We start from the raw sequence: 12,518 nt of genomic DNA on the forward strand, positions 1-12,518 counted from the left end.
CAGCAGGAAAAGATCTTGAGCTTCGAAGTGAAGCAAAGATCCTCTCATTCAGAAGTTAGGAACCGATCATTAAAGACTTCAATTAGAGGTCCTTGTCCTGGCTGTTTGCTATGGGAGGTTTTAAAACAATACAATCCACCTAGTTGAGTGTCAGCCCTGACATCATTTCATTAAAACTCCTCCAAGTTATTTGCACTTCGGGATGTCCCTGGGAACTAAGGAAGGAGTCTGCCTCTTAAAACCAAGGTTATGATGGCACTGGGGGAGTCAATTAGACAAGGGAAAGGGACACTGAAAAGGGAAGGTCAGGTCCAGATCAGTTTAAGAGCTTGTTCAGAGAAATTCGCAGAGCAAATGGTTCATTATGTAGAATGTGGAAGTGGTTGCTGTCCTGATTCTCAGGAAGTTTCAGAGAATGCAGCCCCTCCCAGCCCCACCATTGCTGGCAAAATGCTTTTCTCAGTTTGCGGAGCCCTTAGACTATAATGAAGATCTCCATTTTCAGAATCCAAGGTATACCTTTATTGAGAACACTGGGTCGTTCTTATGTTTTCACTGTATTCATGTGATTCAAAAATGTATTTATTTAGCATCTGGATACTTTAAGCTATATTTTTAGGTTTTTTATTTTCCTTGAAAGCATGAAAGCTAAAAAAGAGAAGCAGCCTTGCCATGTGCATGGGATCATGCTATACTTGATGAGCAAGCTTTAGAAAGCGTATCCTTTCTAATTTCATATCCCCAAAAAGTTGTTGGTCCAAACTGGTTCACCATCATGAGAATGGAGCCCTAATGTTTTATCTTTAAATGCTTTATTTTTTTAATCCCATTTTTGACTGACACCCTACATATAAGATAAGCATATGTTCTGGTTTGTAAGGATGGTCCCAGTTTACATCTGTTGTCCTGGAGAAGTTATTGATAGCTCTCCTTTCAATTCTCAAAGTGTCCTGAATTAAACAATTATGTGGTCACCTGATCTATAAGAAACATGTAATAGAATAAAATTTAAAATCAGAATGACCAAAAACATAACTTGGAGTACCAAAACAAGACAAAGCGTTGGAAATAGAAGATGCATTCCCAGGCCAGTGGCCCGTATACTTGTTGTTTTGTGCCCTAAATTTGGCTCTGAGCTTCCTGGTGACTGGAACAAAATGGTTTATAGAATTGTTATAGTCCATAAAAAATCACACGAGTTCTTTAGGAAAGGCAAATTATTTCCTTCTTCTCGTGCTTCTCTTTTGCTTTTAAATTAGGAGATAGGTTAAATTAAAGAATAATAATAAACTCATAGATTTGAGAAAAGACAGGATTTGTGAACTAAATATTTCCCACTTAGGCTTTGAGCGTAGCAACTGCTTATGAAATCTTCCATAAAAGAGGATAAACATATGTTTGTTTCATGTAAGAAAACCAGTCTCTCATTTGGGTGTAAAGAATGGCAGCAAAGTTTTTTTGAGCACTGAGTTGGATGAATTTACAGATGGTCCCCAACTTATGATGGTTAGACTTAAGATTTCTTTACAGTGGTGCAAAAACAATTCGCATTCAATAGAAAGAGTGCTTCAGATTTTGCATTTTGCTCTTTGGTCAGGCTAGTGATACGCGGTATGATGCTCTGTTGATGTTGGGCAGCGGTGGCCACTGCACCTCCCAGTCAGCCACACGATCATGAGGGTAAACAACTAATACACTTAGAACCATTCTGTACCCAGATAACCCTTCTGTTGTTTACTTTCAGTACAGTCTTCAATACATTATAAGAGACAGTCAATACTTTATTATAAAATAAGCTTTGTGTTAGATGATTTTGCCCAACTGTAGGCTAACCTGAGTGTTTTGAGCGTATTAAAGGGAGGCTAGGCCAAGCTAGGATGTCCAGTAAGTTAAGTGCATTAAATGAATTTTCGACTTAAGATATTTTCAAATTACAATGGGTTTAACAGGGCGTAACCCCCATCATAAGTCAAGAAGGATCTGTCTTTTGAAATATTGAGAATTGGTTGCTGTGGGAGAGGCATTAACTAATGAATGAATAGAGATATCCAGTCCCATAGACTGCCGCATTTGGCAGAATTATTAATGATCGCTAGTATGGCTCCCTGGCCCACCCCATCTAATCCTTGAATATTCTTTCAGCATTCTCTGTAATCGGTCATTAGACCCCTTCTTAAAACCCTCCAAATATAGAAAATACACTACCTTCTCAGGCCGCCTGTTGTATCATTAGAAATCTCTTCCTTGTGCTAACTGTAATTCATCGTAAGTAAGCATAGATGTTGAGATTTCTTTTCAAACCCATTTGCAGACCAAAGTTTAGCTTTCCTTGAGAGTAGAATGCACCTGCCATGATCTTGGCAAAAATTCTGTCATAGCTTTGGCCATGCGGCATCATGAATTTTCTTTGTATATATGATTCAGCTTGCCTGTGCTGAATATAGTTACTTTCATAGTAATTAATCAGCAATTTCCTTAAGTCCTTTCCATCCCTATTCGACAAGCATTATTTTAAAAGGATCTTAATAGTTAGAAAATGTGATTAATATTATTTTTAAAGCTACATTTCCTATAATTTTCAGTATTTGCCTATATGGGGAAAAAACTTCCATCCAGCTAAATTATTAAATTAAAACATGAATTTCTCCGTGCTGAAACGTAAGTTCAGTTGTGTAAAGCCCTCCTCATTACACAGGACATGCAAATCAAGCAGAGATCCTGTTGTCTAGGATATTAAAAAAGCCATATATTTCTAAAGGACAAATTTATGTTTATTCATAAAATATAATTTGCCTTTACATAAAAAGCAAATAAAGTCATAGAATCAGTTTTGAAATGGAAAGAGACCTGTCTCAAGAGAGGCAGCGTGGGAGAGAGGCCAGACTGTGGGCTTTGGGTCAGGGAGACCTGCCTTGGTCTCTCATCCAGTATGTCTCACTTAACTGCATGTGACCTTGCCAGGTTACTTAACATTTCTGAACCCAGTTCAAGCAAGGGTTCAGAAACAAGGATGCTACTACCTACCACACAGGATGGCTATGCAGAGTCAGTGACTGAAGTTGCAAAGTGACGTGGTGCCCTGTACACTAGACTACTCAGGGGTCAGCAAACTTTTTCGGTAAAGGGTCAGATAATAAATATCTTAGTTTTTGTGGACCATAGGATGGCTGTCCTTGCTATTCAACTTTGCTGATATAGTGAAAAACATGCGTAGATAATATGTATAGACTGGGTGTAACTGTGTTCCAATAGAACTCTTATTTATGAGCAGGGAAATTTGAATTTCATATAATTCTTGTGTCTCAAAATATTCTTTTTATTTATTTCTAAATTTTTTTAGAATGTAAAAACTATTCTTATTTCACTGGCCATGTAAAAACAGGTAGTAGGCTGGATTTGGCCCACAGGCTGTAGTTTACAGACCCTTGTAATAGCTAAACATTTACTGTATGGCTGGCCTTGTTCAAGTGCTTTGAATCTATTAACCCATTAATCCTCACTCAGCCCTTGAAGTAAATATTAGCATCATCTCTTTCTTTTACAGATAGGGAAACTGAGGCTTAGCAACACTGAGCGATTTACCTACGATTGCACCATGGTTAAGAGGCAGGGCTGGGATTCAAATCCTGTTTCCAGAATCAGTATCTATAACGTTCGGCAATATTGCCTCTTACATGGAGTGTTTTCTGTGTGTTCTTCATTTTTTTTAATGTCATTTATAGAAATAAGTCACAAAATGCTCTTTGACATTTGATAGTGGTCAAAGCAAGCAAAGGTGGATTCTGTTACCGTGTGAATCAGGAAGCCACCTGCAAATGTTAACTCTTTGCTGCCCAAGGAACTGCTGCCCTTGATCAATTTCAAGAGTCAGAAAAGACTTCTTATATAAGAGAACCGAAAGGAAAAAAATCACTGAAAAGATTTATTTTCAAAGGGAAAGAAATATGAGTTACTCTCAGACAACAGGTAAATGATCTGATGGATCCACTATAGTTTGTTGGGACATTTAAAAAGATTCCACAGAGATCATTTCAATTTGAGAAAAAATTGAAGGGGTCTTCCTTGTAGAAGGAAAAACAGGTTTTACAGCGTTATGAGCCTGATCTATTATTCATGCGTCATCAGTGATATTTTATGCATGAGACTGGGGTGCTTTGGTACTGAGAGAAGAACTTGGTATCCAGAAAACCAAGGCTGTATCTCTAAATGGCACCAAAAAAGAAAAAGACAGGACTCTGGACCATAGTTCCTGGAGAATGAAGCAGGAAGAGCACAGTGGGAGAACCTGGGAAGCTTGAATTCCAGTCCTGTCTCTGTTCTTTTATTAGCTGTGTTACCTTGGGCAAAGTCCTTAACTTCTCTGAACCTTCCATCCCTTGATATAAAAGTACCTCAGCTACCCTCCCCTTGGGCAAGATGTGAGTGAATATGGGCGAGTCAAGCACACGAGGCAGATATAAATCATACGGGCCTAATGGGGAAATGATCAGACATAGATACTGTTGGGTTTTGTGCCGTTTTGCATCCCTAGATGCAGTCTTCTTCATAATAACAATGAATAGTTATGAGACTCCTTGATGAGCTCCTCGTTTATAACAAGCCTTTCAGGTGCCCAGCATCGTCTCTGTTTACATGTGCAGAATGAAGCTTACGGAGACCAGGTAACTTACACAAGGTTGCCCAGCTTGTAACTGCAAAGCCCATTCTCTTAGCTCCCTCTACATATCTTTGGTGGATGGAAGATGTTTATGACAGCATCATGGCCAGGCAGCCCTTCCTGAGACTCAGGCACTCTGCAGTACCATTGAGACCTGCCTCACGGTGCACACATCATAGCTCAGATTTGGTTCTTAAAACAAAGAAACTGCTGAATCGGATGGGATTAGGCTGGGTTGTGCTGACATGGAACATCATAGTCACTAACATTTTAGGCATTTGCTGTGTGCACTCATTGTAGAGAAGAGGAAAACTGAAGCTCTGGGAGGCTAAGAACTCTGTCTAAGGTCACACAGTGAGGGTAGGGCCAAGATGAGAAGCCAGATCCAGCTGTAGAGCCTCACGGGCTCAGCTAGACTGCCCCTCATTCTGTATTTTATAGTCGTGGATATATTTCCCTTCCCCAAGCCCTGTTTTAACAAAACAAAGCAAAAAACCAAACCAAAACCAAAACAAACAAACAAACAAACAAACACTTCTTATGGTCCAAATTACTCTGAAAGATTCACTCTAAAGAGAAAAGGTAGAAATCTTTCGGTTTGAGAGGTGCCCTCAACTGTGGTACCTGTGGTATCCGAGTAGCTCTGGTGTCCGAGCTGCTCCAGCCCTGGGCTGTGAGTGAGTCCAATTTCCTCTGATTCTGTGATCTTCCCGTTTCTGTGATGCACTTGGCAAGCTGTTGACTGCCGGGAGACGGGTTGTTTAATATACTCTCTGGGTCACATCTGGAAAATCCATGAACGGGGTTGCACGCTGAGATTAAATTTGCAGTGTGATGCTTTGCAAGGCGTCCTCCATACTCTTGTCACACAAAAGTTAATGAAACCTTTACACTCTCTCCTGTTAAATTAGTCAGAATATGAGCACGTCTTATTCCATCTTATTTGTAAAACAAAAGCAAAAACAACAGTCATGCAGGGAGAGAGAGGAAGAGAAAAGAGGGACAGAAATGAGTGGAGATGGAATATGGTGCAAGTTTTAGGATGGTTGCCCATGAAAGCACCGTGATGCGGAAGGTAGACAGGAGCATTCCAAGTACTCATTTGTACCTTTGACCTTCTATGTTTTTAAAACTGAGGGACTGTGGGTGTTCACGGGAAGGAGGACACAGAATGGCCTAATAGACGCCAGGTTTTATGTTTCACACTTTAAGTTAGATGCTCTCCCATTTTATCCTCAAAACAGCCTTACCAGGTGGTGCCTTCCCATTCTACAAATGGAAGGGCTGAGGCTCAAGGACCTTCAGTGACTGGCCCAAGGTTATACACTTAATGATGTTGAAGGCAGAGGGCAAACCCAGATTCCAGAGCCCTTGCCCTGGCCACTGTCACTGTCCACTTCACTTTTGCTTCCCTCAAAGACAGGAAGCCACATTGCAGTACGTGACGTTATAATACATTAGAGAAATACGTCATAATACAGTATGCGTGTTCTTTACATTATCAAGTAATGGGGAGAAATACATTATAACACAGCACGTGTGTTCTTTACCTTTTCTTAGGCCAAAAAATGGTGGGAAGTACTGTGTGGGGCGCAGAATGAAATTTAAGTCCTGCAACACGGAGCCATGTCCCAAGCAGAAGCGAGACTTCCGAGACGAACAGTGTGCTCACTTTGATGGAAAGCATTTCAACATCAATGGTCTGCTTCCGAACGTGCGCTGGGTCCCAAAGTACAGTGGAAGTAAGTGCATCTGGGGACGTGCTCATGGCTGGCAGGCTGGCACGGGGTCCAGGCACAAAAGTCACGTTGCATATGGTGTTTCTCCTGTCTAGTTTTGATGAAGGACCGCTGCAAGCTGTTCTGCAGGGTGGCGGGGAACACGGCCTACTATCAGCTCCGTGACAGAGTGGTAGATGGAACTCCATGTGGCCAGGACACCAATGACATCTGTGTCCAAGGCCTTTGCCGGGTGAGTCCCAGATGGCGATTTCTTCACTGTGTTGTCTTGCTGCCAAGCTGTGATGTGTGGCTTCCTTGATAGAATAGCAGCTGCTAGTATCTGTGCATCGTCTCCAGGGCAGTGGTTCTCAAAGTGGGGGCCCCCGGACCAACATCAGCACCACCTAATTCTTTTTTTTCCTTTATGTTTTATTTGATTTGATTTATTTTTTATTGGAGTATAGTTGATTTACAATGTTGTGTTAGTTCCAGGTGTACAGCAAAGTGATGCAGTTACATATGTGTGTGTGTGTGTGTTCTTTTTCAGATTATTTTCCCTTATAGGTTATTACAAAATATCGAGTATAGTTCCCTGTGCTATACAGTAGGTCCTTGTTGGTTATCTCTTTTCCATATAGTAGTGTGTATCTGTTAGTCCCAAACTCCTAATTTATCCCTCCCAGCACCACCTGATTCTGATGCATGCCAAAGTTTGAGAACCACTGCCCTAGATTTTTCTGACACTCTCTGTGAGAGTCTGAAAAAAACCTCCCTGTGAAGATTTATTATAATTGACACACATACACACTTCTTTACGATAACCACAGTGCATCAGGTTAAACCCAAAAGCTTCCTGACAGTGAGTTTTGTAGATTGAATAGCTGTGCTCCAAAAAGATTTTACGAGGAAGAGCCGGCCTCACTCAGATTTCTGATTTGAAGCAGGATAACTTCTACCAAAGACATACAGGCAAATTATTCTTGGGAGGGAAATCGAGACCCTTCTGGCAGATGGTAAAGTGTCAGAGTGCTGATTTCTTGAGGGCTTGGCACCATTTCCCTGCTCTCACCAGTCAGAACTCATCCCTCGCAGCCAGGCTCTGAGGTGATGTATCTGTTCCTTGCATGGAGTCCAGGGCACATTGGAGCTCCTCATTGGTAGGATTTGATTGAAGAGCCCCTATGAGCTTCACCCGCCTCCTGACCCACAGCTACAGCGCGGACTTCCTTTTTAGTCCATGCGCTAGAGCAAAACATTGAGTGTCTCCTCAAAGACTAGTTTATTCGAAGGAACAAAACAGTTGAGGATGTAAACTCTGTCCTTCTGGTCTTCTGGTGATAGCGGTGTCCTTTTCAGACCCCAGTCTACACTGCTGCATTGCATTAAAATGTGAAGAAATTAAAGAGGCCGCTTAGAGCCTCAACCTGGCAGCCTGCAGTCATGCTTTTGTCCTCCATTCATTGCCTGTATTTAAACATAGGGGATTTCACATAAAATCAGATTTTCCAGTCCCTTTTGAAAAATTGGGATACGTCAACACTGGGCTCCTATTTCTGCACGGCAGCAGTAGCCTGCAGTGGACAGCAGCTGCTCCCTTAAGATGGGGTGTGAGCTCTTTAATGGGATACAGTCCTCAACCTCTCTTTTTTTTTTTTCTTTCCTGAGCTATTTTTCTCATTTACTTTACTTACTTGTAGACTAGTGCTTCTCTAACTTTAATCTGTAGACGAAGCACTTAAGGGTCTTATTAGCATGCCAGAAAATCTACTCTGACTCAGTACATCTGGGTGGGGCCTAAGACTCTGCATCCCCAACATCATTGGGGATGCCCATGGCTGCTGGTCCAAGGGCCACATTTTCCCACAGCAAGGCTAAAGACAATTTCAGTTCCCAACCCTTGAAAGTTTAAAGAGACTTAAAAGTTCTTGTCATTTTGAATGCACCTCATTCAAAGAAACACATTACTTATCATTTTATAATCTCTCTAATACTTACCATGTATTTCAACTGTTTTCTTTTTAAAAGCAAGCTGGATGCGATCATGTTTTAAACTCAAAAGCCCGGAGAGATAAATGTGGGGTTTGTGGTGGCGATAATTCTTCGTGCAAAACAGTGGCAGGAACATTTAATACAGTACATTATGGTAAGAATTTGTTCCTAAGAACCATGAGAAGGAAAATAGTCAAAGTGTAAACATTGTTAACCACGTGTAATATGTAAAAGTATTCATGTCAAGTGTAAAATCAGCCTTGATAAGGTACATTACCCATCTGGCTATAAGGCACCTAATAGTGAGAATTATATTGTATTCCTTTGTTGCCACCTTTTACACCATGCTTAGAGAAAATGAACCAATCTGTGGAATGCTCAATTTCTGCTCACTTCTTTTCAGGTTACAATACTGTGGTCCGAATTCCAGCTGGTGCTACCAATATCGATGTGCGGCAGCACAGTTTCTCAGGGAAATCAGAGGATGATAACTACTTAGGTGAGATGGGTGCCCCCTGCCATTTGCAGGAATTCTGGTTCCTCTGGAGCAGTTGGCAGAGGCTACTTCCTTTCCCCTATAGCAGGTGGACAGTTTTCAGATGTCATGTATTTTCATAAAAGAAAGAAGTTGATCTTGAAACTCATGATTTTATTTCTCCCTTGTACATTACACCCTCAGCCTACTGATTTAAGAGTTGTGTAGTTATAGTAGTCAATATCAAGGAATTGACTCTGGATCTTAGAAAACAGGCCCACATCAAAATTTTTTTTTCTTTTTTTTTTTAACATCTTTATTGGAGTATAATTGCTTTACAATGGTGTGTTAGTTTCTGCTGTATAACAGGGTGAATCAGCTATACATATACATATATCCCCAAATTAAATTTTGAAAGTATTTGCCTTGTAAGTTTAGCCTAAAATCATTGCTCTTTTTGAGTCTTAAAAAAAAAAAAAATCTCTCCTTTGGGTAACTGACATGCCAGTGTTTTAGTAGAGGTGTTAGTTGACTTAACCAATAGCAGACCACAGGTGGACTTATTCAATATTTCATTATTCCCGGTCATTCCAAAAGGTTCTATACTGGCAATATGTTTCTTATGTCATTGCTAACGTGGCCCATCTTGTTACTTCATAGTTTCTTCATCTTTCTCTCACCATGGCCAGGCACATGATTAATTCATATCTATTCCTATTTTCAAACCACAGCTCACCAACAACCCTGTGTTCATTTTCAGCTGTTTGCTCAACCCAGTCCCACTTCAGATTATCATTCTGTAAACTTCCATAAGTGATTAGGAAATTCACCCAATTATTTTTCATTAAAAAAAGGGCATGGGGACTGGGGTAATGACAGAAAGGGATTCAGCTAGTCACCTTGCACAACCAGATTCTTCTTAGCTCTGAAGAGCAGCACGACTTGCACTCAGATCTAGAAGAAATCAGGGCAGTCTTGCTGGGCAGTCAGTTTTTAAAAGAAATGAATGGACTTTCTTATAATATCCAGGCAGGGACTCCATGCATCTGAATACCGCCTCTGCGGAGGCCTAGTCCAAACATCTGGAAATACTGAGTTAGAAATGAGAATTTGTTGGATTGAATTAGAACCCGTATCTATATTTTGGAATGTCTGCATGAAATCGTTTATAGATAAGCAATGACCCTTTAGCCAAGCGTGCTAATTAAATATAACATTTACACATGCCTCTGTTGTAGCATTTTCTGCAATGTCTCTTCATTCATTCAGCCAGCCACTTATTTAATATGTGCCAGGCCCTGTTCTAGGCGCAATGAACAAAACAGAACAAAAACATTAAAAAAATAAATAAAAATTTCTTTCTTCTTAGGACTTTTTAGTGGAAGGAGATAGACAATAAACAGGTATTAGAAGGTAATAAGTAAAATTAGAAAACAGATCAGCATAAAGGAAATTGGGACACTGAGAGTGGGCGGGAACAGTGGAGTTGAAATGCTTGAATTGTAGTGAGAGACAATGGCTGTCTAGGGGAAGAGCATTCCAGGCAGAGGGAACAGCCGATGTGAAATCCTTAAAAGAGGAATATGTCTAGTTTGTTCCAAGGATAGAGGGAGGCCAGTGTGGCTGGAGCTTTGTAAGCACAGAGGAGAGTCCCAGATGAGATTAAACAGGTAGCAGGACTAGATCATATAGGGCCGTATAATCATTGAAAGGACTTGAACTCTGAAAGACGAGGGTAGCTACTAGAGGTTTTGAACCAAGGAAAAACATGATATAATCATATTTATATTTTTAAAAGAGTACCCTGGCTGTTATGTTGAGAATAGATGGGGTCGGTGGGTAGGGTACAGGGTAGAAACAGAAAGATGGGTTAGCAAGTTATTGCAGTAGTCAAAGAGAGATGTGCTGGCGGCTTGTCCGCAAGTGGGAGCAGTGGAATTGGCAGTACACAGTCAAATTCTGGATATCTTTTGAGGGTAGAGCCATCATGATTAGTGGATGGGTTGAATATGGTGTATGAGAGAAAGAGAAGGGTCAAGGATGACTCCATGGTTTTGACCTGAGCAGCCAAAAGGATGCAGTAACCATCAACTCAATTGAGACTTGTTCCTTCTTTATCCATGTGACCACTAGTGTTTTAGGGTCAGAAGCTGTGTCTTTATAATTTTAGCTCCTGATACGAAGCCTTCACATGATATGAACTAAGTACATGATGGCTGAATTATTGAATAATTATTGAATAATAATTATTGCTCATGCTGTCTTCACTTACTGAGTACCTGCCATGTGTCTAATGGGGGGATGGAGTTATGATGGAAATATACAGAATCATTCCTTCTCTAAAGACTGTAAAATCTTACTTGGAATCAGTTCTCAGTGGTTGCATCAGCTTTTCCTCACCCTAAATATCCAAACGAGTGGTACCTTTTAAAACAGTTAACAAAGTTCTTGAGGACCCTATCCAAATTATTTTGGGGGAATCCCACATTTCTCCTTCAACCACTGTGCACAATGGGTCAAGCACTTTTCTTCATGGACTGGATTATAAATTAGAACCTGTGACTGCTGTGGCCTTACTACTTTCTAATTAAATCCAGCAGCATTGCATGCAGCCTCCTTTATTGGTTAATTTCCTGAGAGCCAAACACCATGTTGAGCTGTTCCTTTCTTCTCATCGAAAAGGAGGATTCTCCACTGTTATTCTCCTTCTTGGAAAAATAATCTCTTTCCAAGCAGTGGCCTCAGTTCAATTCAACTTCATCAACCAGGTCAGGTGCCTGAATTGGGGAGGGCCTTCTTATATCCTTTTATTTCTTGCTAGAGGTTTCTTAATCTCCTTGTAAAGAATGAAAGCAAAATTAAAGAAGATTTGTCATCTGAGACAGACAGTCTGAGGTAGTCATGGCTCTTTAATGGAATATTATGGGAAAGTTACCTGTTGGCCAAAGAACGTCTCTCTGGAAACAAATGAAAAGTCCACGCAAAGATAGCGAGTCACAGTTCACCGAGCATGAAGGTCAAGACCTTAGAGCCTTTGAACCTTACAGTGGTTTCTTAACAAGTTAGGAGGAATATGATGTTGTCATCAAATCTGCTGGGTGTAAATGTTTACTCTTGGCTTGAAGGAAGGCGCAGCGAATGCTCTAAGAAGATTTTAAAGCCCCCAGTTGAGTCTTGCTGGAGGCCAGTCCTAGCTGTTCGGTTGCTAAGCGATCATCTGTATACCTCACATTTTTTTTTCAAGGTCAGTCAAGCCATACTCTTTTTGCATGTGTTGGTGAAGGAGCAGTTTCCAGGAGAGAGGGCCTTTGTAGCAACCCAGCTCTGATGGGTGAAATGGGGGGGAAACCAACCCAGGAAATTAGCTCCCTAATCGCATTAGTGGGAGGTTGGGCAGTAGACTGTTGTTTTCAGGAAACTATTTGTTTCACAAGGTACCGAAGCAGAAAGTCTCCATGTCAAAGGTCATCCTTTCAGCATAGACCCCTCCCTCCCGTTGGGTTAAAGCCAAGTTGCACCCAGTGCTACCATGTTCATGTTTCTTTAGGAGAAAAAGGAGCCATTCCCATGGTGCTTATTTGTCTCCAGGACACTTAGCCCTTGATTAATGGTGGCAGTGGGAAGGCAGGAATCGATTCAGTTCAAGATAAAGCAGGAACTCCATTTCACCTGATGA

The 12,518-nt window shown here is 40.9% G+C and overlaps 1 protein-coding gene across 1 annotated transcript in view; it reads left to right on the plus strand.

Moving 5' to 3' along the window:
• Positions 1 to 12,518, plus strand: part of ADAMTS9 (ADAM metallopeptidase with thrombospondin type 1 motif 9) — a 172,673-nt gene that overhangs the window by 49,805 nt on the left and 110,350 nt on the right. Inside the window, exons 13-16 of the mRNA XM_007445670.1 lie at positions 6,218 to 6,399; positions 6,492 to 6,628; positions 8,404 to 8,521; positions 8,771 to 8,866. Of these exons, the coding sequence (XP_007445732.1) occupies positions 6,218 to 6,399; positions 6,492 to 6,628; positions 8,404 to 8,521; positions 8,771 to 8,866 (533 nt within the window). The remainder of the gene's footprint in view (positions 1 to 6,217; positions 6,400 to 6,491; positions 6,629 to 8,403; positions 8,522 to 8,770; positions 8,867 to 12,518) is intronic.

Source organism: Lipotes vexillifer, unplaced genomic scaffold (assembly GCF_000442215.2).
Source record: "Lipotes vexillifer unplaced genomic scaffold, Lipotes_vexillifer_v1.1 scaffold239, whole genome shotgun sequence".
In the NCBI taxonomy this organism is placed as follows: Eukaryota; Metazoa; Chordata; class Mammalia; order Artiodactyla; family Lipotidae; genus Lipotes; species Lipotes vexillifer.